This window comes from Cucumis sativus, chromosome 7, assembly GCF_000004075.3.
Source record: "Cucumis sativus cultivar 9930 chromosome 7, Cucumber_9930_V3, whole genome shotgun sequence".
In the NCBI taxonomy this organism is placed as follows: domain Eukaryota; kingdom Viridiplantae; phylum Streptophyta; class Magnoliopsida; order Cucurbitales; family Cucurbitaceae; genus Cucumis; species Cucumis sativus.
This window is the reverse complement of record NC_026661.2, coordinates 18,421,534-18,447,553: the sequence shown is the minus strand read 5'-3', so window position 1 is coordinate 18,447,553 and position 26,020 is coordinate 18,421,534. Positions and strand designations below refer to the sequence as shown.

Sequence of the window (26,020 nt, the reverse complement as noted above, 5' to 3'; positions counted from 1 at the left end):
TATAAATTTGAATTTTACGTTGAATGGAACCTTAAACTTCAATTTTGTGTTTAGTAGAATGATGAATTTAAAACATTTAGTAGTTCATAGTACAAATTTGTAAATTTGAAGTTTAGATACTACACAGACACAAACTTCCAAGTTGATAGACCAAATTTATAGTTTAACCTAAAATTCAAAATGAAGATGACAATTTACTTCAGTAAGCAGGTGAAACACTCAAAGGTAGGAAATTGATGTGTGTTAATCTCCATGTGAAGACAAATACAAATGAGATTGCTTATTGCTATTGCCGAATTTTAAATGTCCCATCCATCTCAATGACAACTATAATTGCACCCTATTGACGACCAACAATAATGCATATGATCATGTATTTATTATAGTGAATGAATGTGTCCCTTCACTAATTTATTTCATATAATTTCTAATTAGAGTACATTAACCTATATGGCAATTGAAATAGAAGGGAATGAAATGGAGAGGGATTTAGAATTTAGCACTTTCTCGTTTCAAATATAAATGCTATAATGAATCATCCACTTTATTCAAGGTAACAAGATTACCAAATCATTATCCACTTAGAGGGTATATAATTGATATTAAAGTTCAATTGAATTTTGTTTTTTTGGCTAAACATTAAAAAAAAAACAATTGAAATTATTTTTAAAATATAGAGAAAAAAAGACAAACAAACAAGTTGGGGAGAATTTAATGAATTGTGGTTATATTTAAATCTAATTTTTGCTATTTTTGAAAACGTACCATTAGCTTACGTGTTTAACAAAATCAAGCAAATTTAAGCAAGGATGTTTATTATTAAAGGGGGAAAATTAATTCCCGGAAGAAACAAGGACATTTAACCAAGCCAACAAAATTAGTTTCAACAAGATACAAACCAATATTAAGATTTATGAAATTGGAAAGAAAATGCAGTAAATTTCCAAAAGTACTGAGAAACTAAAATGGTGTTTCGAGCAACTAAACATTTTAACCAAAAAAAAGAAAACATGTAAATATATGTACATACCTCTTGGATTGAGGTTAGTTTTCAGTCAAATTCTCAATACATGGTAGAATGTGCATCATTACAAATAAAAACAATCCAGCAAATAGTAAAAGCAAAATAGAACATCAAGGTACTCTGCTAAAACATATAATCTAAAATGATATAAACATCGACAAATAGTAATAAAAGGTAAAATACAAACTCTTGGTGACACAAATGTTATAAAGTCAACCAGGTTGTCTCATGAGATTAGCCGAAGTGCGTGTGAGATCTGGGACACTCAGATACCAAACAGAAAAAGGGAAAAATTTACTAGTGAACTTTGGTTGTACAACTGTGCTCGAGATCAAGAAAATAATAAAAATAAAAAGTGGAGCAGAGTACTGATTTATCTACCATGAATGTAGTGAAGAAATTCTCTAAAGAACTGCAACAAATTGTGCACAGTATGATACAATCAAGAAAGAAACCATGTTACAAAAATGGGACTTATTGATTTCATTAATTAGTACAACATACATAATTATATATATGTATACATACTGAATTTTACCAGGTTAACCAGAAGAGCTACAGAAAAAGATGGAAAAAGGTTTCGGTCAAATTACCTAAGGAAATTATAAAATTCCTACAAAAGCATAGAGAATTAAATAAATGAGGGTAAGAAAAAACTATATATGATACAACAAAAGGAATGGAGGGTGGGGTGGTGTGGGGACGGGGAGGAGGGCCAGGGGTCAGAGGATGGATTTCCACACATTGATATCCCCGATCTTCTACTCTTTTCAAGTGGTGGGGACGAATTTGGAAATCAAAGAAATGAAAAAAGAAAAGGGCAAGAAACTCTATACAAGGATACAATCATACAATCACCTCTACATGAAGTAGCTCAAAGACATCTTCTTCCTCGACCCACCTTCTCCATAGAGATCGTTCCATTGTAGGAGCTCATTCATGTTTGTCGACTCCGATGAGACACTCGCACACACCTAGTGATAAAGTGAGTAACGAAGGTCATGTAACAAATAAGACTAATAAATTTTAAAGATAGAGAAAAAAAAAAAAAACAAGAAAAGATCACAAGTCATTCAATCATGGTCTATATAGTTTTTTGAAAACTTATGATGCTATCCAAAGACCCCATCCTATTGTGGAAGAGAAATTTAAGGGAAAGAATTTTTGACAATTAAGGGTGTTTAAGAAGTTGAATCGAGTTCGGGCATAGAAATTCAACTTTTCAAATTGGAAATTTGTTGAGCTCTAACTAGATGGCAGACCCATCCGACCTAACCTCATTAGGAAACATTTGTGTTGGGTTAGCTCGGGTTCAAACATTCTCATTCTACCACAACATGAATAAAGGCTGGAAAAGAAATTTGCAAATAATACATGTAATCTCACTGTAACAAAGATTTCAGAACATAAAGGCAAGAACTTTGTAGTTGTCCAAATTTAAAAACTCTGCAGGCCCCTTCAAAGGAACCCCTTATTCGTATCATCAAAAGCATTCACATCCAAAAAATAAATAAATAATTCAGAGCCACGAAAACTAACCTGCTCATGTGCAAATCTAAAGTCCTCCATTTTTAAAGAGCGAACGTCGGTGCTGCTATATAGTGCAGGTAACGGTTTGTTGTCGGTCAAAGCAGAGACTCTTTCCTGTAATTTATGAACATAACTCATTTATAAATCCATAAAAATATAATGTCCTACATTCTTCTATCATAACATCAAAAAAGGATGCCAAAAGTGCTTGTTGATCGACATAAAAGAATGGCTGCAATTATTTAAATGTAAGAAGCAAAAAATGTTAAAAGGACCTTCCGTTCCCATTTACTTCTTCAAATAAGCTTTCTCTTTCTATCATAAGGAAACCAAAGAAGCTCGTATGGGCATGACTCCACGAAATTCTATCTCAAGTTCTTTACTGATAAACAAAGGATTAAGGAATTCTATATAAGACTCAGAGACATATCGTTGAAGACCCATCTGGAAAAGATGAGACCAGCAATTGCGTGCATAAAAGCATTTACAAACAGGACAAACACAGCCAAAAAGAGGTCTGACTACTTTCATTTGATTTGTCAAGTAAATGGCCGTTTTTGGGAACAACAAGAACAACCATCTCTCCTTCCAATCTTCAGTGCCTTCCTAAACCTAAACCAAAAATGACCACTCATCAATGACAATAACTAGCCATTTAGAGGATACATGCGGCCATCAATACTACCTAGATTAGCCTTCCTGGGAAAGCATATTAAGAAAACTGTCACATGCCTGTTTCTATTTTCCTAAAACCACAACAATAATCTAGCAGAGTCACCCTGAATGAAATCTTTGTTCATTGGGAAAAGATGATCCCAATCTGTAGAGTAGTCTACGGACCCCACCATTCATTGATCGTGTGTAGCAGTAGCAAATTGCATGAACTAGTGAGTAACGATTTGGCATAATGCGCCATCATGGAGTATCTAAACCATTCAATTGTAGATAGTTTAGATATGGGCCAAAAATTGTAGAAGGGAAAATGTCCTTTAATACCTTGATGCTCTTTTTGTAATCACTTAGGTCCTTGAGGTTTCCCCTTATTTCATTTTACCAATGAAGTGTTTGTTTCTTATCAAAAAAAAAAGAGAAGATTTCTCTGCACTATAGCTTCAGTGCTGCCTTGCTGAATTTGATTTTTCTAATGACAACCTAGGACCTTCTAGTGAAGGACCAAGAGAAATGATATCATCATTCCACCATAACATTTTGTTCCACAACTGAATATGACCATTTAATCTTCAAACATCATAATAGAAATTCGACTGAAAATATCCAAATTAGTATTTAAAATACATGTACGCCAAAAGTAATATCACAGTTTAACTATGACGACAATATTCAAAACTAGAAGATGCTTAAATACTGGCAGAACCAAAGTAAGAAACAATCAACGATTGTATCTAGGATAACAGAATGATAGGCTAACCTTTTTCTCCTTATCCAAAATTTCTCTGATGGGGCAGTGTGCTGCTGTTACACACAGATTCTGCAATCAAACATGGTAAGATGAGCATTCTTTCCAACTTTTTTATACAACTAGGAGGTGGAGGAAACTTGAAAGCTTGAACAAGAAAGATAACCTTCAAATCACTTCCAGAATACCCATCAGTCATATTTGCAATTGCCTCTAAATCAATGTCAGCGGCCAATTCTTCTTTGGCCAGTATAACTCTCAAAATCTTTTCTCTATTTGGGGCATCTGGCAAGTTAACCATCAATCTACAGAGAACAGTCACATAGTTAAGATCAGAAAGAGATTGATGCTTTAAGTAAATATACCAGCATTACAAGGATGTACCTCCGAGGAAGTCTCCTAATCACAGCCTCATCAAGATCAAATGGCCTATTGGTGGCAGCAAGTACCAGTACACGTTCTTTATCCTTCGTTCGCAACCCATCCCAATTCACCATAAATTCATTTTTCATTTTGCGCATAGCCTCATGTTCTCCTGGATTTTCACGTCTTCCTAACATGCTATCAACCTACAGCAGCAGCAATATATTCGTGTTTGAAGAGAACTATAACAGAAAAATGCAACAATAATAACAAAGAAATTCCTATGAAATGGTGTAATGTAACCATAATTTCCTTAACCGACCTCATCAACAAACACAACACTTGGAGCAATTTTACTTGCAAGGGAAAACACTGCCTTTACGTATTTTTCACCCTCACCAAACCACTGCAAAACGAACACAAATAAAAAATATTAACAGATGATATTGCCAGGTTGATGTGCAATAAAAAAGTTTTAATGATAGATTTTTTCTTAAAATGAGATGAGAAACAGGAGTCATTCCAATCCTTAGGTTTCCCCCTTTTCTGCCCCAGGGAATAATATTATTTTGTTCATTTTATTTATTAAAAAATATACATAACAGGTGGGTGGTTGTAGGTGGGGCGGTGGCTTTGCCTTTGCCTCTTTTACACTTCTAAGGGAAGAAATAGCGTATTGGTACCTTAGAAGTAATGCTTGACATGGAAATGTTGATAAAGTTTGCACCAGCCTCAGTTGCAACAGCTTTAGCAAGCATTGTTTTTCCAGTACCAGGTGGACCAAAAAGCAAAATTCCTTTGCATGGCTGTCAAGAGTAATATTTATATAGATGAAATACTAGAATCGGAGTAATCTGAGTGGCCATAATTCAAATTTTCCTTTATGTTAAATTAAAAGAAAATTCAATGGCATGCTAGAACGAACATTGGCATTCCCAATTTCTTTTTAATCCCATATTACATGTAGTTACCTGGAAAGAAAAACAAGTGAGATGCATTTTTTCAAACATACATTCTCAATTGTGGAGGAGATGATGTTAAAACTTCCTATGTCATGTTTATGAATAGTGGCACATACAAATGTTCTAAACCAACCAACATGCATATATAATAAACCCTAACCTACAATTTGACATAAAATGCCATAGAAATCCGAAACCCGTTAATGACATGCTTATTTTTTTGCACGTTGCACACATACATTCCGCAAATGTGAAAGAATGTTGTAAGTTTGTTGATCTTATGAGAAAATAGTATTTTGTATACCTCAAGTACAACAGCTACATGCATAAAATCATAAAATATATGAAAAGTAGTTAATATCTCGATTAAGTGTTGAAAATTGGGGAAAATATAAGTGTAGTCAAATGGTTAAAAGAAAGAAAGTTAAAGCAAACAAAAACAGGCAGCAAAAATGCATACTTCTATAGGTTACAAAAACCTACACCGGAGACACCAATTTAGTAACTCCACTCTGCACCCCAAACAAAGGACACATTAAACCAACTCAACCCGAACACAAGTCAACTCTGCGCATCAAACACGCTCTAATTGGTTTTGATGGTATACAAATTTTTTCTAAATACATCTTTAAGTTTATAAGAAATAAAGGTTAAAAGTAATAAAATTTCATAATGGGTATGGAAGGTTTCAAAATGGGTAAATAAAATCTCAATCTTTATATATATATAGCCCAGGCACAAGTATGAGCAGAAAAATCTAGTATACATCTATAGAAAAAAAGTAATGACATGTAAGAAGTGCAAACCTTAGTTAGCTGCCCTTTGCAAAACAATTCAGGCCTCTGTAGGGGAAGCATCACCAACTCCTTCAAAGTGTCCTTCACATTTTCTAAAGCACCAATGTCTTCAAATGTAACACCAATGTCACCAGGCGGAATAACATCGGCAAGAAGTTTCTTTTCGAATTCATTCTCAGTGACCACATCCTACCATTATTCAACCACACTACAATTTCAAACAAAAAGACAAAGGAAAGCAAAATTTATTCTTTTGAAGATCCAATGTTCTACAAGATTACCCTGAGTGACTTCTTCAAGCTCTTGTTCTCACTCTGAAGACCATGTAAAATATTCAACCCATACTCAATGCTGCAGTATAAAACACATCAAGCGAGTATGAACACATAAACAATACATAATTTTTCCTAATATGAAATTTGCTGCGGCCAAGGAAAAGTAGACAACCTTTCTGTAGAAATGATGAGTTTAGCATCCTTAACCAACACATCAGAAAAATGCATGAAATGATGACTCAAAGCCCAGCCTACAACTTTCTCAACGGCTGTTAAGATAAATGCAGGATCAGTTTTAACTTTTAAGTTGCACCCAGTAACCGTAGTAAAACAATTACAAAAAAAAATCTCACTACGAACTTTCAATTGTTAGTGCTTGATCTTTAATGCAGAGAGTGTCGAGGTTAGAGCAATCCAAACCGATTCGATTGAGAACCTGAAAGTAAATCAAATACATGAATAAGATAAGGGGAAACAATTAGCATGAAATATCCAATTATATAAGGGAAAGGAAAGAAAAGAAATAGTATATCCAGAGGGCCAACAACATCTAGTTATATAAGCATAACGACCTATCTCCAATAGAATCAAGATGGGTTTTAAAGCGATATATTCATGGGGAGGCTTCCCTGCCATTTTGACTCCACATCATGAAAAATACAAAATCCTCAATTGTGAAACAAGACCACCAATATAACAGGGAAGAAGTTGCATGTTGCATTTTACTATTTCCACATTCATGTCCTTCATGAGCACATGTCCTTGTGCCTAAAACTATGCGCATGTTGAACTTACAACGGGAGAGGCCACAGAAGGCATACATGCTACAACCAAACGGGATCCTAGAAACCTCAAGTTAACATCCACTTAGATTAATACAAGTATCCATAGTTGTTCATTTCTCAATGAAAATGCAGGTTCCTACCCTAAAAAAAAATGAAATCAGTCCACCAAACTGGAGGCTTCAAAAAAATTGAAAAGGTCTAAGCCCCTAAAGGTAATATCAGCTGGACTAGATATAAGTTTCCTCTCACTGCAAGCCAAATTGGAACGCCTAACCCATCAATCAATCTCCTTTTCACCATCTTGATTCCCTAGTTTTGCCCATTTTTCTCCTATGAGAAACTGAGCATTCATTGAAAAAAAAGAAAGAAGAAACAACTCAAATTCTACTTTATGTTTTCAGATTCATCGAGTTCAGTGAATATGCATTTGGTAGGTCGTCCGGATTCTGTTTTCAAAATCTATTTTCGTATCCTGTGGTCCAAACAGTGCAAACTCTAAAAACAAGATTTTCATGTTTTCAATGTATTCAGATTTTGAATTTGAAATTTTAAAAGAAAATAAAAAGATTATCAAATATAGTATTTCACGTTATAAACACAACGTTTTTGCTAAACTAAAATATGTAATAGATAATATATATTATATGATATTACAAAATAATGATAATATTTCTTTTTATGAAATCAAGAACTTTCATTGAGATAGAAATGAACGAAAGACACGGGCATACAAAAAACCAGCCCACCAAGCCAACCCACTTACAAAAAGAGGGACGAACTAAGTCAAATATTGTCAATAGAATAGTTACAAAAGTTCTTCGAAATCGAAGCCCAAAGAGACACATGATATCTAATCAAAAGACCAAATGAAAGTAAAATCCTTCTCTCCCTCGGAACACCCTATCATTCCTTACCCCAAATGTCCCAAATCATCACGCACACCCCGACATGACCGAGCAAGACTTGCCAGATAAAGAACCTAACTTTCTTAGGAACCTTAGTCCTCCACGCCACATCAAAAACCAACTCTTTAAGGGGAGCAGGATCCAACAACAAATTAAGCATAGACTTACAGAAGAAGCCCGACTAGAATTAGGATTTAACATGAACAACTCTTCTCCCCTCTCTAAACGAGCACCCCTCCACCTTCGTCGTTTCCCTATTGGTCAAATTACGATAGAACCCAAAAGAGACAAAATTCTCATATCTCACCAAAATATCTGAGATAGTGCAATTTTTGGAAAAGGATAAATGATATAGATGCAGACAAAGCGGACAGAAGGAATTTCCCTTCCAAAGGAAATCTCTCATGTACTTTTCAATACTCTTACACACCACGCTAAGGGCCTAAACAACTAAAGATAATACATCGAACTACCACTTAACACGAACTTAGTCAGGGTTAATACACCACCATATAATCTAAGGTAATTTGTGAACAAGATTAACTAAAGTAAAAGGGGTAGGGAGATAGTGCATACACACTGCATACCTAGAATGAAAAGGAAAAGTATATAATATGAAAGCATGGGTGTTTTTTATGGTGAACCCTATGGCTATGGAAACAAAAGGGTATTTTTACCAGAAGAAAAAAAGCATTTAGAAACAAGATGGTCATCAAGCACTCACTAGGCGAATGCTGACGATATTTGCCTGTGTTTTCAGAGTTTCAGTATCGCGTTCCAATTGCTGCTTCCACACTGAAAGTAAGGCCTCCTCCTAACAACATTCACCAAAAAAATAAAATACAAAACAATCATGTGCTGAATTTGATATATAGAATCAGCAAAACCACAGAACCAGCTATAAGATCATGGTACCTGAGGAGGTAATATGGTCACTTTGTTAGGAAAGAGTCGACTAAGTTGCTTTGTCGCTTTTGGTGTTTCTTTGTTCCTATCATGCAATCTGCCAAAATTATCCTGAATACAGAAACGTGATACTTACAGATGAATTCCTATAAGGAGAAGAAATACCACAACTGTTTTTGTTTTTTATTTAAAAATACAAATATTTAAATTTAAAACAAAAAATGAAAAGAAAAAGAAAGGAGGAGGAGGTTGTCAAACCTAATGCCACAGGGATGCATACAACAAAGAAGAAGATGAAATAACATACCGGGAAAGCCAGATCAAGCAACGCTGTTTGGTTGCTTCCAAACTTGGTAAATAGAAGACCACCAGGATGGGACTGGAAAAAGTACAGTTAGGTAGGGAACTAGCCAAACATATATATATTAATTTCATTAGCCAAACATATTCTTAAAGAAATTGGGGGGGGGGCAGGAAAAATGCTCTGCTCACCTTTTCTTTCCGATTATCCATATGGGTGTGGGAGCCAATAACAACAACATTTCCTGGCAAATTTTCAAGCCTCCCCTTTAGAATAGAGTAAGCATCTGAGTGTCCAACCATTGCCTTTTCTATGTCTTTGACAAACAATATTAGCGGGCTGTTTTTACTCTCATTTGAGACAACCTACAAGGCCAATATTGTAGTTAGTTGCTCATGTGAATGCCAATAGAGAGTGAGGGAAGAGAAAAACAAAAAACACATGCACCCACATAGCTCCAAGCAGTTTAGGGCAATGAGTACCTCAAAAACTTCATCAATAGCAAGCTTATCAGTATCATCGCCTCCAGGACCATCCAAGCGAAGTAGATGATTAGCTGGGATGCCAATTTAGAACAATTATATTAAACGCAGAGTTCTTGGCATAATATAATAAAATATTAGAAATGGGACCCAAAAAAACAAGTAGGGAAGAATAACCAGAACAAAAGAAGCCATGATCTTCTTCACAAAGGCCACCTAGATCGTTACCGTCTGGGATTGATTTGTCAAATCTCACCCCTATTTTTGAGGATCCGTTCTCTTCAAAAGCAAGGACAACTTTCCCCCGACAACCATAAGAGGGTCCCCTGCTTGAAAGAGAAATGAAAAGGGAAACTAAAAACTAATATAATAAAAGACTTAAAAAAGCTTCACACAAATACAAAAAGATTTTAAACAGAATAAAGGTCTTTATAAAAAATACAAAATACAAGTAAGATATGTGAAGAAACAATGTAACTAGTGGACGAAATGCAGATCAATTATCCAAAGCTTCCAAAATATCAGACACCAAAATACAGTGCCAGGAGGTGGAGGAATTACCTGAGAGGACAAGTTTGAAGCGGAGGTGAAAGCGTAGAAGATAATGTACCCACAAATTTAACCTTGTCGCCTACAAATTAATGAAATGTTAACAAGATCATGTGTATGACAGGTGGGAGACTGGGGATGAACCAGTTGCCGCACCAACAAAAGTTGCATAGTAACTAAAATGAATATACCCGTCTTAAAAGCAGTGGTCTTTGATGAAGCCGTGGATGCTTCCTGTTTTGGCAAAGCCTGAGAGCTTAAAGTAGATCCACCTGCTATATCAGCCTCAACACTGGAGGTTGGTTTCTTGTTCTGCGAAACAGCAGCAGCAGCAGCCGCCTGCACAGCTCTTTTAGCAAAAAACGATGTCCTGTCAGGCCTTGAATTATCTTTTACAATATCAACGTCCTTGGGTGTCGGTCCCTGAATTCATTGTTGACACAACCTTATTAGGCATGTAGGCAAGTGTTGCAAAACAAACATGAGGTGAAACAACCAAGCCTGGGATTTATATGTCAAAGTACTTAAAAGCTTGAGAATCACTATACCCCTTTTCCCCATCACTTCTCATGCTATTGTACTTAATTTAACACTGACCTACAAGGTTACACAAAATTTACACCTTTTTCACTCCAGAAGAGGCTTTACAAGTAGACAGAGTTTCATAAAAGAATGGATGGATGAAACTTCAAGAAAGTAAATGATAGAAGATAAAAAATTTGCATCTTACACCAGGCAAAAGAAGAGAATCCACAATTAGTAATCTGGCCCCAAAATGCCGAGCAAGTGCCTTTGTCAAAGTTTCCTGGTATATTTCTGAACCTGTAAGCACTCAAGTAACAGACAATCCAGGTCAAGGAAACAAATCAGATGAAAAGAAAACAAAACTACAGTTTAAGGGAGAAAAGGGGACAGTTCCAACCTGCAGGTCCAGACAACAGTATGCGTGGGCTCAGAATAGGAAGGTCTGAAGCATGCTTTACAAATTTATTACACTTCAAGTGAACGAACATGGATGCAATCAGAACATTTTTGGTGGTATCACTGAAAGAAGATGCAGTTGCATAAAGATTTAGAACACGTCTCAGTTAGTCTAGATTTCAACACAATTTATTAGATAAAAAAAATTATAATATGGAGAAAATGATAAGGATATACTTAAAATAGCCAATTGAAATCATACTTTCACCTTAAATAGTATGGGAAACTCTCTAAGGAAACATCAATGTTGTCAGGTTTAAGAATGCCTTGTTGTAATCTTTCTTTAAATGCTTGACGTCGAGTTGACATCAGCACAGCAGGGGGGCTAAAATCCTTAAAGAGATTCCCCATGTCCCTTTGTTCATTAAGGATCTTCGAAATGCTACCACCATTTATATTAAAGTCAGGAGATGCCGAACTAGCTAGAATTTGTAAAAGTGGCCGTAATTCAGAATGTTTTGCAGGAGCCTCCCCAACTTCTCCATCAATAGAAGCATCTAGAGCAAGCCTATCAAGACTGGGTCTTTCAGTCCCAGAATCAGGAATTGGATCGATATTTTTGTCCATAGATGCATCACCATGTCGATCAGTATCATTAGTGCTACCATCTTTCAAATTACTGTCTGGACTCTGTTCACCTGACACTCCACAAACAGAGGGCAACTTCACATCTTCATTGGTTTTAGCTGGTGGGGAAAGCAAAGACAAATCTTTCTGAATATTTGAAAAAGATGCCAATATGGATGCACCAGTTACGGCTGAGGCATCCCTAGACCTTCTTTCAAAATGAATCCCCTTAACAGGAGCACAATGGGCTTCTAAAATGTTCACAGACGACAGGCCAGAAACAGTAAAATCATCACTAGTGAGTTGTTGAAATATCTGATGGCTAAATTAAGGAATTCATTACAGACATGATTGTTGCATTCAAAATAGGTAAACCAATATTAGAAGAAAGGAGAAACAAAAAAACCAATGCAAATTCTTTTCTTTTTAACCTTCCCAGGGGTTGTAAGGAAGTGCTTTAGAATAGCAAGTCACGGCCTTCCCATAAGGTTAGAGCACATTTCAAAAGGATACATAAGCATGCTTTCCAGAAGAAGTGAAGACGACCTCATCGCCTCCATTTAAAATTACACTTGAATTTTTTTGAACAATCTTCCCATTAACAATGACGGCACCTTTGCCTCCCGTGATTTCCAGTAAAGCAACAGAAGAGTTCCCACGCTGTTGCAATATAAGTGACAAAAAGTTCTAAAAAATAAGAATAATGATGGAGGAAAAAACTCCAGAAGAAAGAAAAAAGAAACAAAGCAAAATCAAGCATAAAATCCAATTTTTAAGCAGCAACATCCACAGTGGTGCAGTAAAAAAAGATATAATTTCTCTAACCTTGATGTGCCTCAGCTTACACAAAGTTGTACTAACTGATGGATCTTTAAGCCATAAATTACACTGACGACTTTGACCAACAGTGAACAGAGTACCACAAATAAACAAGTGTGGATTCTGCAGAAGCATAACAAGTCCAGAGAGTCAGGGGAAATAAATTACTCTCAATATTTGAAGTTAAAGAAACAAAAGGGGCAATGTAAATATATTAAAGATGCAGATTATGGTGGGTAGGTAAGCTTAGGAGTTCTTTTTCTTTTTTGTAAATTTCAAAAGGTTGAATACTAAAGCAGAGGTCTCACCTTTATAGTTTGACTTAAGAAAGAATAATATTACATTTTTTTATATAGAATCAACAACTTTCATTGAGAAAAAAATGAAAGAATACAAACACACACAAAAAAAGCCCACTAAAGTATCCCTACTAATGGAAGGGATTCCAATTAAGCAAAATGATGTAATATTATTGTTTTTTTTTTAGCTTTTTTGAAGAGAAAAAAAGTAACAAATTCCATATCACAAATCTATATTAAATTAAAATATATATATATACACAAATTGAAATTAAAAAATGAAATTTACCTAAAAAATGGAATTAAAAAAATTACAAATTTAATCACTCCAAGTCTTTTGTGCCCATCCAGGGAATGCTAGTCCAAGGAGGCAAGGATAATTTTCTATAGCTCCAGAAAATTTGTGAAAATGGAATTAACGTTTGAGATCTAACATGGATTACAGCCAGAGTGGAAATAAGTTTTTTGGATTAGATAGTATGCATAAGGATGAGTATTTAAGTTGAAAGGAAAGCGATTTCTTGTCTTTTTACACTGGAATCAGCAGTAACGGTTGAAGTCTTCTTCAAAATCCTTTCAACCATAAAACTTTTAGTGGAAGTATAGGAAGAATACAGGCTCAGCCAATCCTTTCAACTCAGATAAGCATTTGCTTCAATGTAAAAACGGTGATAAAAAGTAAGATATCTTAGCAAGGTGTGAAAACAGAGAGAGACTGGAAGCTGCTACATTTGAAAAACAGTGTGCCACAGAACATTGCAAACCTACAGTAATTTCTAGTTATGAAGGGTGGACTAAAATAAGAGTGCCTCCTTAAATGTTATGGAGAAAGGAAGTTTTTGAGCAAAAGCTTTCATCTCGTGTCCACCACAAATATGCTTGATGTTTAGAACATGTACAGGAGGGAAAAGTTGACTTTCAGACATTTACCAAATCATCTGCTTTATCATTAAGGGGCAGCACACCCCCACTTTCTTTTTTTCTTATAAGAACATTTCATTGATAAAATGCAATAAGAGAAAACCCCAAGCACCTAGAGGTGATTACAAAAAGAGCGCCAATTGGAAACTAAGACAGATGGCTAAAGTTCTTAAAAGGGTGCCCAATTTTGCACCAAAAAGAAAACCGTGGAGAATACACAATGTCAAAAAATGAAGTAAAGAGGAAATATAATCTTGAAAGAAACGCCTATTACACTCACCCCAAAAAGTCCAACAGAAAGCCCAAAGAATAGCAAGCCAAATAATCTTCTTGCAACCAAAAAACGGGTGGCCCACCATAAGTGAGTTAAGTATGTCATAAATATTGTTCGAAGGAGCAGTAGACCATCCCCAAAAGCCTCCAAAATTGCCCAGCAAAAGGACAACGAATAAAAAGATGAGCAGAGGGCTCAGCATGAGCACAACATATAATACACCAAGATGGAGAAAGGGACATATAAGGCATGCGAAGCTGGAGTGTTAATGGCATTGTGGCTAAGCTCCCAAAGAAAAATTTTAACTTTCTTTTGGAAATAATCCAACCAAATAACATAATAAAAATCCCTTTCAGAAAGCTCAAGAGAACCTGTCAAGTCATCAATAATAGATTTCATAGTAAAAGTAGATGAGGCGTCAATAGTCCATCTCCAAGTATCAAGCATCAACCGAAGTCTGACCAAGGACAAAATTGTAGACAGAGAGGCCGATTCCTGAATTTCAGATTCAGTAAGATTACGTCGAAAGTGCAAGTCCCAAGTCTCATAATCAACAAGCTACACTTCAGCGATAAAAATATCAGGAGTACAAGCGAGACGGAACAAGCGAGGAAAAACAACAAAGAGCATACCACAATGAAGGCATCGGTCTTTCCAGAAAAAGATAGTGTCATTGCTACCAAGACGATGTTGAGTACGAGAAGAAACAAGGTTTATGGTATAGCAGGTGAAGCTCCATAAAGACTTAGAAGATCTTCTAACAGTGGTCGGCCAAACACACGAAGGATAACAGTACTTAGCCATAATGAGCTTTTGCCACAATCCATCATGTTCACAATGAGCACACCCCCACTTTCAGTGCACTTATGCACCCTATGTATCAATTGAGTCAGTCTAGTCAGTTAAACCGAGGAACCAAGTGAGTAGGTTCAATGTGTGGGCCAGAGAGCTTGTGGTAACCCATTCTCTCGAATCCCTGATCCAACCTATTTTCCGTATCTATAGTGAATCACGTACAAAAGAGAAAAAGTTTGGCCTGTATGCCCTACTTGACCAAGACAGGCGATGAAATCCTTCGTTAGGGAAGGAAGAAGGAGCCTAAAGTGCAACAGTTGTTGTACACTTGAGTGGGAAAAAAAATTGAGCTCGCACCCCCTTTTTCCCAGCATTTTTGGACATATGATTACCACAAAAGATTGACTTGGTGATGCATGCGCTAGGAAACCTTCCCACACAATTCATAAAAAACTTAACGAGAATGAAAGGTTCACATCACATCATTGCATGTGAGGATAGCTTGCAAAATTGCAAAATGTTCCAAAGACCAATTATCACAATATTAATAAAGGCACCTCCATTAGGTAAATTTGATTAAGCTCCCTCAAGGTCAAAGGAGGTTCAATTTGTTCCATTACCATATAGCTGATGATGTGTGGCATCTTCACCATTAAAAAAAAAAAATTAAGTACCAGAAAGGATTGTTCATGAAAACATTATCAAGATTCTTCAGACAGAACTCAAGAAGCCAATCTTCAATACTCGAGAGACAAGAAAGCACCCACAGGAAATAAAACAAAAGTTGTCATCCCCTATAGCAAAAGAAGCGTGGGTAAATAAAATAAACATGTGATTTAAAGAACTTAGGGTGCATTTGGGGCTGAGTTTGGGAGGGTGAAAGTGACTATCAAGGAATCTTAACTATTAGAACCATCGATGAGTCTTACTATTTTGTAGTTTCATTGTCAAGTGGAATAGCTACAGCACCTAGACAATGAAAATCTTCAACATATTCAGCCACTATTCTCTCTCCTTGAGAGAATCGTTCATAATGTCAGTAGATCATTTGCTTGTAATTCAAAGGTAAGTAATCTTCTTTTATCAAACGTAGCATTTGATGACAATCTCTTATTGGAAATTACCCAATTCAATTCTCCTCATATTACTTTGCCCTTGATCCCACCAAACGGACACGCCCTTGCACAATTTAAGGCTACAAGCTAGATTTTTTTATGATTGGGTGTGTTCGTATATTAAAAAAACATTTGACACTTCTATCCCAATCAAGAAGCATGCCAAGATCAATCTTGATGTTGAAAAAAGTTTATCTTGATAGCAGTTTCTCTTTCCATATGAAGTAAGTAGGTTGTCTATAAAAAATGTAGAACAACATCATAACAATCTGAATCTTGGTCATTTCTATGGTTTATTGAAATCTTCAATCTTGACTTACGTTTCTTGCATACTCGAGTGGCCGGCTGAAATCATCTTCTTGATGTATTTGGGCTTGTTGTTTGTTTCCATTATGCTCATTCATCTGAGTACTATGGCCCTCTTGGTTCCAAGAATTCTATTTCTCCTATATCATCTTGCAAGGAGTTCCAAGACTTGTTGAACCAACAATAAGTATACTGTTGTGGTCATGGGGATCGAACTTCGAAAGTTATAGGCATTGAAGCCCCTTGCTGGATTGGACATTTCCTTTTCCAACCATTTTGGTGTTTAGTGCTCATACCACTTATAGTGTAAAGCAATGAATCAAACTTCAATTATTTCATAAAATTCCAAAAATAAATAAGATCAAATCATGTCACAAAATTCCAAAAGTACATGACCTCTAGTATTTATACCAGAGTTATAGTGAATTAAGAATAAAAGGCTAGATCACAAACAAGTAAGTTCCTTTTGAGATGAAAGTTCTACCAAAAATTATCTTGTCAACCATGCATAGGCAGAAGCTTAGGATTGCAATGGAGAAAATGGGAGTCGGAGAGAAGAAAAGCTGTGGAGGGGCCTTCTAACTTGTACAGAATATTTCTCTTGAATAAAAAATTCCCAGCTTTGCAATTTCTTCCATGAATCAAAGAGTCCTTTTGAAATCTTGGACTTAAGAAACCAATATGCATGAGGCATTTTATACTTTTTTATTTCAATTAAGATCCTCCTGTGAATTTTCCAATCGTAAATATGGATTTTGCTGAAATTCCCAATTGGCCAACCCCAAGCATAGCTCTTTGACATAAGTTTGCCAACTTAAATTGAAATACAAAATATTGAGAGGTAGTACAAGGGGATACTTGTAGAACCTAGTTAAGCAAGGTCAAGGTGAGCCTTCTGCTTTCGGAAATGGGAAATGTAGGTCCATGTATAGGTCCAAAAAAAACAGAGGTGAACAAATTTCCACTAGAGGCAACTTGATAAGAGAGTGGCAACATGCAAATCTATGATCGAATGTAGAAGCTAATCTTTTCTAGGATGCCTACACAAATATCTCTCTCTCCCTCTCTTTGAAAAGAGGGAAAGTAAACCTAACTCTAGGATGCCTATACTAAAGCATCAATTTGTAATGAAATTTTCCCGTTCTTAATCTCCAACAGAGTAAATTTATAATAGGCAAGAAGAATTACGTATAAAGACATGATAATCAGAACAGGCTGCAACCCCTTCCTTCCATACCATACAAGTTCCCTGCTTACATTCTTTTCAATTGGGTAATCCTGCCCAAAACTAACCAGTATTCATATCATACTCCAAAGTGAGAAAGTAGGAAACACAATAACACACTACTCTTTATGATCACGGTCAAAAGAACCTATGAAATGGGTCCTTAACTATTCCTCCCACTCTTGCAGCTTGTTTAAAAAAAAGGATTCCATTCCCCATATTAAGTTCTATAAGTATATTGACTTTTAGCTGCACAACTTTATCGGTCAAGACTTTTTACTTGTTCCATCAAAGCAAGTAGATATAGGTAATCAAATTGTCCCTGCTCCGTTCATTTCAATTCACTCCTCCATAAAAGGCAAACTAAAGTTGATAGTTCATGTGAAAAATCTTGATCGATTTGGAGGAAAGAAAAAAAGAGGCATGTAATTATGAAAGAAACCTGGCTAGATATACTAAACTAGAAATCTAGAAAGGAAGTCAACTGGTAGAAAAGAGGTGACAAAAGAAGCAACTCCTGCTCTGCAGAAATTCACTACTTAGCTGATAAAATAAGACCCCGAGAAAATCAATTGCAGAAAACATAGGAGGACAAAGAGCAAAAATCCTGACATGCTGATGTTTACTTAAAGAATATTCATGCTTCAAACCAAGATTCATGAATTTGAGCAAGACTCTACCTGTGAACACTGCGAAAGAAGTTTTCCCCACGCCGGCTTCGAATTTGATTTGGGCATTCTCATCGTGCGCTTCTTCGTTCGATTGAGCATGCTAGCCACAACCGCCTTAGATTTCTCCGCATCGGCTGCAACATCACCTAAATTCAACATGAATTGATGAAATTGATTAAAACCCATTTCAAACCCAACAACCCCAAAAGATTTAACATCAAACACCCAAGTCCAGGCAATCAAACTACATGCAAATAAAACCAATTGGGAAGGCACCTAAAGGTTGAGGCGGCATGATAGCCTGTCCTTCTGCCTGAAGATCGTGCGAATTCTCAGGAACAGCTTCATCACATACGTTGTTAACCTTCAACGAATCAGTATCAAACGGATCAGCTGATTGTATGACTGGGTCTACAGGTTCAACTCCAGATTCCCCAACTGGGATCAAAGGGTCAACAGGCGGTGCGCTCTGAACATCCTCTGTAGATGAAGATGCCTCAACAACCTACCATTAAAACACCAACAGATCAAAAACCCACAAAACCAAACCCCAGAACTAAATCCCAACCAAAAAACCCACCAAGAAAAAAGGGAAGAGAACCCAAGAAATCAGTGGCATGCAAGAAAAAGCCAAGTGAAAGAAGAAGCCCAAGACCCAAAAAAGGGGAGAAAATCCTGAAGAACAAACCTTAGATCTTTTGGAATTAGGAGGGCCGGAAGGAGGGGGAGAGGCATGAGGTGAAGAAAGAGAACGTTTAGAGAAAGAGCTACGCCTGGTTTCAACCATGGTAACAAAAAAAAAGAGAAGAAGAATCAGATGGGTGTGTAAATTGATCCCTCTTTCTTCCTTTCCTCCTCTTCTCCTTCCTCCTCCGATTGAAGGATGACTTTTTGGGTGTTGATAAAAAGAAGAAAAGAGATTGAAAGGAGAGCCCGAGAAGACAAAGGGATGACCGGGCAGAGGGAAGAGAGGAAGGAAAATATTGATGCAAGAGATCAGTTAAGTAGGCCTGTGGATTCTTCCAAGGAAAATTAAATTAAATAAAATTATTGTTTTTAAGAGCATGCAATTTTAAATTAGGAGCAATCAAACTAAAATATCAATCAAATATATATAAAAAAAAAGATAAGATTTTTATTAACCATCAATATACTTCTCTCAACGTCACAATAAACCTCTCTCTATCGTTTATAAAATCTAAAATTTTGTAATATTTTTGTAATTTTGACGATTCGAACGAAGGAGAAAATTTTATTAAAACAAAAATGAAAAGGAGGGGATGGAAATGGGAAAGTTGGAAGAGGATTGTTTGGTTGGACTAAACATTATAATTGCGGTGGTCAAGTTGGATGGATTTATTAGCATATAGTTTGGTTGGTGTATGTGAAATTTAAATGTAGCAAATAAGGGATTCAAATCCTTTTGTATTTCAACTTATAATAACATTGCTTACTATGATTTTTTATTGTTTTATATTTGCAATTGGTTCAATTTTATTACTTTTACTATTAGTTTATTGTAGTTTTTCATTATTTTTTATTTTTATCAACATTTCCACTATTAATTGAATATATTATGAAGTGGAGAGAAAAAAATGATATTAAATTTTTTTATATCTGAGGTTTTTTTTTTCTTTTCGATCTTTGACCATAATGGGTGATGTGAGATTCGAAAGTCTTAGCTAGGAATGGTCATTCAAACAATGAAAACTGAAGTGATTCTTATTAAATAAATTTGAAATCGAACTCGATAGTATTTTAACTACAATATATATTCATTTTTATATTTATATATTTAAAAGGAAGCACCAAATCAAATTTAAAATTGAATCAAACCAAATTATATTTTTTACTTTTTAAAATACCAAAATTAAACCACATACGGTTCAGTTTCGATTTGGCCACCAAATCTTTTCTACCCCTAGTCTTAACTTTTCTATGGGTTAAGTATGTGTTTCTTAACTAGTTGTTGAAATATATTTTTACCTCTATATTTTTGTACAAATCTCGAAGATAATTTCTATTTGATAATCGAGTTTTAAAATGTTATATGTTCTTTTATGTCACACGTTCAGCTTTTTAAGCTTTGAATTAAATTTCAATTTAGTCTCTAAGTTTGAAATTTTATAATTTTAATTTTTACACATTTGCCCCATAAATTATGGATTACGTTTTTCAACTTCATTCTTTCATTAGACTCTTGTGGCCCTTACCATATGGAATCGAACATCCAACCTTTAGAAAGAGAATGGTGTATGCATGCAATAAGATAAGCTCACTCTAGAGAAACATTGAATGAAAATCTCTAGTGATTTTTTTTTAATCTCAAATGGAATATTACTCCATAAAACACTCGTTGCCGTTTCATTATATTTCAATAAACTAAGATAAAATTTGAGTAATTCCAATTGAAACGACATAAATTGAACTCATGTATAGATTCAACTCATTTATTTCCAACCACACACTTGGCGATCCTCGCAATCGAAGTAGGTTTTGTTGTATATAGTAAGCATCGACTTTCCTTCTGTATTACTAAATACGATTTTAACACGAGTCGATTATAAAAGGTATGTTAATTTAAATTTCACAACTATTAATATTAAAAGTATTTGCTTTTTTTAGTCAAAATAACGTGAGAATCATATTCCCGAAAACACGTACTTTTTAACACTTTGATGTATATCTCCGTTCTATAAAACCGTCGTATGAAATTTGGCTGAAAAGGTTGAATCCAAATTAGGCATCTTAGTTTGCACAATGAAAAACCAAGTTAGAATAGATCGTCATTCCATTTATAATTTTTTTCATTAATATCACCTATTTCTTTTATCTCTACACATATTTTAATAGATTTTGAATGACGAAAAAACATTATTTTAAATTAAAATCTTACAACGAGAGGATTTATATTATGTGTCGGTAAAGTACATGTCTCAAAGATTTATGTCAACTGTCAAGTCATATTTCAATAAAGTTTAACTTGAACATAACTCAACTAACATACAGTATTATCCACCAACAGGTCACGTATTTTAATCTTTTTGTATTGATGTGCTAAAAAGTAATGGAGGTATAATCCAATTCATGCATGCTTCGGATTAAGTTATTTTATACACATAATTAATAGGGTTCTTAGTAAGCAAGATATATTTAAAGTATTCGCATATTATATTTCACGATGATTAGACAACACTTGTTCTAGACGTGTAATCTTAAGTGAAATCCTAAAAGAAAACTACAATGTTATAGTATGACAACTAGAAATAGTGGAACACAAGCAAAAAAATTTATACTCGAGCGAATACTGTCCATGTACGGTTGAGCTTTTTTCTAGATTACAAATGTATTATTTTGTGCACATACGCTTGGATCGATTTCATTTTGTTTGGTTTTTCAATGCAAAACAAAATTGAAAGGTAATTTTTGCTTTTCTTCAAATACAAACCAAAATGTCAAATTTTATACTTACAAAGAATCAAACCAAAATAGTAGATCGTTTAGATTGATTTGTTTTGTTTTTCTTTGGTTAAATTCAACAAGTTTGTATATTAATTGAGATTTTCCATAGTTGTCTTTCATTTTCTCCTTTCCATTCTTTCAATAATTTAAATGAATCAATATGTTGTCCACGAGTTCGATGCCCAACTTTAAATTTTCAAATTTAAAATAGAAAATATTTTGTCGTTAATCATACCGTTTCTATCTTATCAATAGATTTCGTAACAATATAATTATAATTCACAAGTTTTGGGTTTAGTCTGGATTTTGGTTGTTAGAAGTGAGATTTTATAAGAAATGTAATTTGTTGAATTTAAACACTATTAAATGTTCTTTTTCATTTTTCCTCTTGAAAAGTAACTTTTAATCAATATGAATGATCTTATTCAATGATACTTAGCTTGTTATTTGGTGATTTTCTTCAAAAATGCATCGGATTTGTTGCTCTTTAAAACTTGAGAATTTTAGAAATCTAGTCTCGAAATTTCAAAATGGGGTAAAGCTTCTATTTATAAAGGTTCCTTATTAGCATTACATGGAATTCGAGTTTCGAATAAAGTTGTGTTTAAGCCCATTCTTGTATATGGCCCAAAGTTCCAATTTAAACTGAGTTGAACTTTGGACATTAACGATTTTATTTACTCGACTCAATCCAATTAGGCCTTTAGCCGAATTTATCCACTATTGAACTGTCTTAATCGTCATTGAAGTCATATGCTTATTGTTGTGGTCAAATGGTTCGATCGGAGATACACGTGACTCTTTTATTTGTCATTTACATGTCTTCGGTTTTCAATTTCAAGCACAATAATTATTAATTGGCTCTTAGTTTCAAAAAATTAATGCATCGACCTAACTACTTGTGATTATGCAAAATTTCTTATTCACATACATTTCCTATTTTTTAACTTTAAGTTTGAAATCTATTTTAGTTTAGTTCATAAATTTTAAAATTTACATTTTTAACTCTCGACTAAATATTTTACTTTCAACTTAATAGCGTTGATGTATACTTATTTTCAAATAACTATGAAATGAAAATTTAAAATTACTTTATAATTTTTTTTCTTTTTTGTCATTATGTTGTTTTTAGTGGGAGTCTTTTAAAAAATAGAACAAGTTGGTAAAAATTTTGTGCTGGACAATTTCGAAAACGGAAAAAATCACAGGCTCATATTAGAAAATTTAAAAAATAACTCGTGATTAATTGACATCAAGTGGGCGTAATATGTTTGAGAAATGTCAAATCTAATCGATTTTTTCAAGATTTTTTGGTGTCATCCTTACGTTTAGATTTGACACATTTTATGGGATCGTTTAAATTAGGGTGGTAAAATCTTAACAATTTTTTTTTGAGATTTGGTAACATGATCGTTTATATTTGAAACACGATTGTTTAAATTTGATCGTTTAAATTAACTAGAGTAGTCAAATTTCAATGATTTTTTTTCAATATTTTTTTGACACATTCGTTTATAATTGGAACACGGTTGTCGATTTTTTTCACCATCTTTATATTTGGCACAGTTGAACCAAATAACAAGTTGAAAAAAATATTTAAAAAATTATCAAATAAAAAGAATAAGATGGAAACGGAAAAAAAAGATTACAGAAGATAAAATGACGATAAGAAGAGAAGGAAAAATTGGAGAATAAAGAATATGAAAATGAAGGACAAATAAAAATATTTAAAATTTTTGGAGAAGAAGAGAAAAATACGAACAAAAGAAAAATGATCACAAGAGAATAGAACAAACAAGATTATAAGAATAACAAACTTTAATTTTGTAAAGAAATGGTAAAATTTATGAATTTTTTCAATTTGTTACTCAAGCCATATGTTATGTCAGTTAATTTTGTTTAGTTTCTAAATTTCAAATTGTTTTATTTGAAAATGTCATATAATGAATACTCCTTTTTTTGTTTTAAATGAATTACAATTAAAATTAGATTTTTACTTAAAAAAATTTTAAAAATAGAGAACTATTATTTAATTTAAATTTAAGATTAAAAATATAAATTATGAAACACAGTGAATCAATAAAACAATACTTGAATCACAGCTAACATTTTAAAATGTAAGAATTAAATTGGAAAATAAATTGAGCTAATATTGAACATCTTGAAATTTATAGGATAGAGTAAATATTTACTATTTAGAAAGATGATTTTTCTTCTTCTTAATTTTATATGAAAAATTTGTAAAATTAAATTAATTACAAACATATTTTAAAATATAATCAAAGAAGTTTTACATATCTAACAAAAATTTTATTATATATAACAAACATTTATTGTTGGTATATGTCTATTTAATCTATCACAATTTAATTAAATTTTGATATATATAGATAGATATTTCTAAAATTAATTTTAAAAAATAGTAAATTATGGACGATATTTATAAAATATAACAAAATTTATCTATAATTTGTTATATATTTTTAATTAATTTTCATAAATAAATATAACAAAAACATCCAAATATTTACCATCCAATCATAAAACGCCAAACAAACTTTTCTTAATTATATTTATTTTTTAGAAGCGGTTTTTTGTTTTCTATTATTTTAAATGAATGTATAGTGTTAGAATTTAATATTTCACTGTTTCTCCAATGTCCTGACGCCCTTATAGAAAAGCTTACAGCTGTTCTTCACACTCGCACAACACAACACCCATGGCGATCTCCCCTTTCCACCGCTTTCTCTTCTCTTCTACGCTTTCCATTTCCACTTCTCTCATTCATCTCCTCCCAATTCCCCCCCACAATGCCGGTCATCGGAAACTGCTTTGGAACTCCCAGGTTGAGAAGAATCCACAGAACTCTCCGCAATTTCAAGCTCACTGTCCTCTGTCTCTTTCTCACCGTTGTCGTTCTCCGCGGCACCATCGGCCCCGTCCAGTTCGGAACTCCCGACCTGCGCAACCGTCTCCTCGTCGAGCATCAGACCAAGTCGTTCAGCGGTAGAACGGAAAAACCCTACCGACTTGCCCCCCAGGTTTCCGATTGGGATGAACGAAGGAGGAAATGGCTTAAAGACAATCGCGGTTTCCCTAATTTCATCCGCCCAGGTAAGCCTAGGGTTTTGTTGGTTACTGGGTCTTCGCCTGAGAAATGTGAGAATCCCATTGGAGATCATTACCTGTTGAAATCGATTAAGAATAAAATCGATTACTGTAGGTTACACGGAATCGAGATTTTCTACAACTTAGCGATTCTGGATGAGGAAATGACGGGATTCTGGGGGAAGCTTCCATTGATACGGAAGCTTCTTCTCTCGCATCCGGAAGTAGAATTCATATGGTGGATGGATAGTGACGCCATGTTCACCGACATGTCGTTTGAAATCCCATGGGATAAGTATAAAGACTTCAATTTCATAATGCATGGTTGGAAAGAGATGGTGTATGATCAAAGAAGCTGGATAGGATTAAATACAGGGAGTTTCTTGATGAGAAACTGCCAATGGTCGCTCGACATTCTCGACGCGTGGGCTCCGATGGGGCCGAAAGGGAAAACCCGAGATGAAGCGGGGAAAATCCTAACGAACGAGCTGAAAGACAGGCCAACCTTTGAAGCAGATGATCAATCTGCCATGGTTTATCTTCTGGCAACACAAAGGGAGAAATGGGGAAGCAAAATCTATTTAGAGAATTCCTATAATCTTCATGGGTATTGGGGGATTTTGGTTGACAAATTCGAGGAGACGGTAAGGGAAAATTGGCCATTGGTGACTCATTTTGTGGGGTGTAAACCATGTGGGAAAGCTGGGGATTACCCTGTTGAGAAATGCTTGAAAGCAATGGAGAGAGCGTTTAATTTTGGGGATAATCAGATTCTTGAAATGTATGGATTTGCTCATAAATCATTGATGAGCAGAAGAATTGTAAAGATTAGAGATGTGATTGAGAATGAGGATGGATTGATTCAACCAGTTCTTTCACCTGCTGTGGAAGTTGTTGAACCACCTTCTTCTAAAGCTACTGTGTCATTGAATAGATAGATATGTTGGTCCCTTTGTTCAATGTTTGTTCATAGATGTGTCAATTATGGTATTTAGTAGGTGGGAAGATTATTGTATATTTTTGTTCCTCAAAAAAAAAAAAAAAAAAACTAGAGCATGATCCCAAATGTTTGTAAATGGATTTGGCTTTGTAGGCTTTAGTGTATTTCATTCGGACATGAGAGTTTGTGTATAAAGTTATTTAATGAAAAATGTTGAATTTGGACCAATGTTTCACCTCAA

General features: G+C 34.5%; 2 protein-coding genes across 3 annotated transcripts; one reads left to right on the top strand and one right to left on the bottom strand.

The window, feature by feature from the left end:
* Positions 1 to 1,481: 1,481 nt before the first annotated feature.
* Positions 1,482 to 19,252, bottom strand: LOC101211144. Of its 2 annotated transcripts, none has more exons than XM_004135989.3 (27): positions 18,958 to 19,252; positions 18,546 to 18,774; positions 18,279 to 18,415; positions 12,670 to 12,786; positions 12,358 to 12,504; positions 11,486 to 12,159; positions 11,219 to 11,340; positions 11,027 to 11,118; positions 10,488 to 10,719; positions 10,309 to 10,378; positions 9,925 to 10,073; positions 9,748 to 9,821; positions 9,457 to 9,630; positions 9,272 to 9,343; positions 8,974 to 9,075; positions 8,783 to 8,872; positions 6,729 to 6,804; positions 6,541 to 6,637; positions 6,375 to 6,444; positions 6,103 to 6,282; positions 5,018 to 5,140; positions 4,657 to 4,740; positions 4,356 to 4,540; positions 4,138 to 4,276; positions 3,984 to 4,043; positions 2,564 to 2,668; positions 1,482 to 1,998 (listed from the first exon to the last, which is right to left on the bottom strand). In XM_004135989.3, exons 1-27 carry the CDS (start codon positions 19,054 to 19,056, stop codon positions 1,885 to 1,887), a joined length of 3,813 nt encoding a protein of 1,270 aa, XP_004136037.1. In that variant the 5' UTR covers positions 19,057 to 19,252; the 3' UTR covers positions 1,482 to 1,884. The 2 variants fall into 2 exon arrangements, with proteins under 2 accessions (XP_004136037.1, XP_031744527.1); XM_031888667.1 differs by having other exon boundaries at positions 9,976 to 10,073.
* A 5,104-nt stretch (positions 19,253 to 24,356) lies between these two features.
* LOC101203542 (xyloglucan 6-xylosyltransferase 1) lies at positions 24,357 to 26,020 on the top strand. The gene has a single exon (XM_004136125.3). It carries the CDS (start codon positions 24,542 to 24,544, stop codon positions 25,775 to 25,777), a length of 1,236 nt encoding a protein of 411 aa, XP_004136173.1. The 5' UTR covers positions 24,357 to 24,541; the 3' UTR covers positions 25,778 to 26,020.

What these genes read in the sequence shown, in the direction of transcription:
- LOC101211144 (XM_004135989.3), bottom strand. Translation starts at nt 19,056, where the DNA reads ATGGTTGAAACCAGGCGTAGCTCTTTCTCTAAACGTTCTCTTTCTTCA. An exon ending in CTATTGATGAAGTTTTTGAG is followed by an intron (nt 9,631 to 9,747) that starts GTACTCATTGCC and finishes TTGGCCTTGTAG; the next exon opens with GTTGTCTCAAATGAGAGTAA. An exon ending in TGTCAAGCATTACTTCTAAG is followed by an intron (nt 4,741 to 5,017) that starts GTACCAATACGC and finishes TTCGTTTTGCAG; the next exon opens with TGGTTTGGTGAGGGTGAAAA.
- LOC101203542 (XM_004136125.3), top strand. Translation starts at nt 24,542, where the DNA reads ATGCCGGTCATCGGAAACTGCTTTGGAACTCCCAGGTTGAGAAGAATC.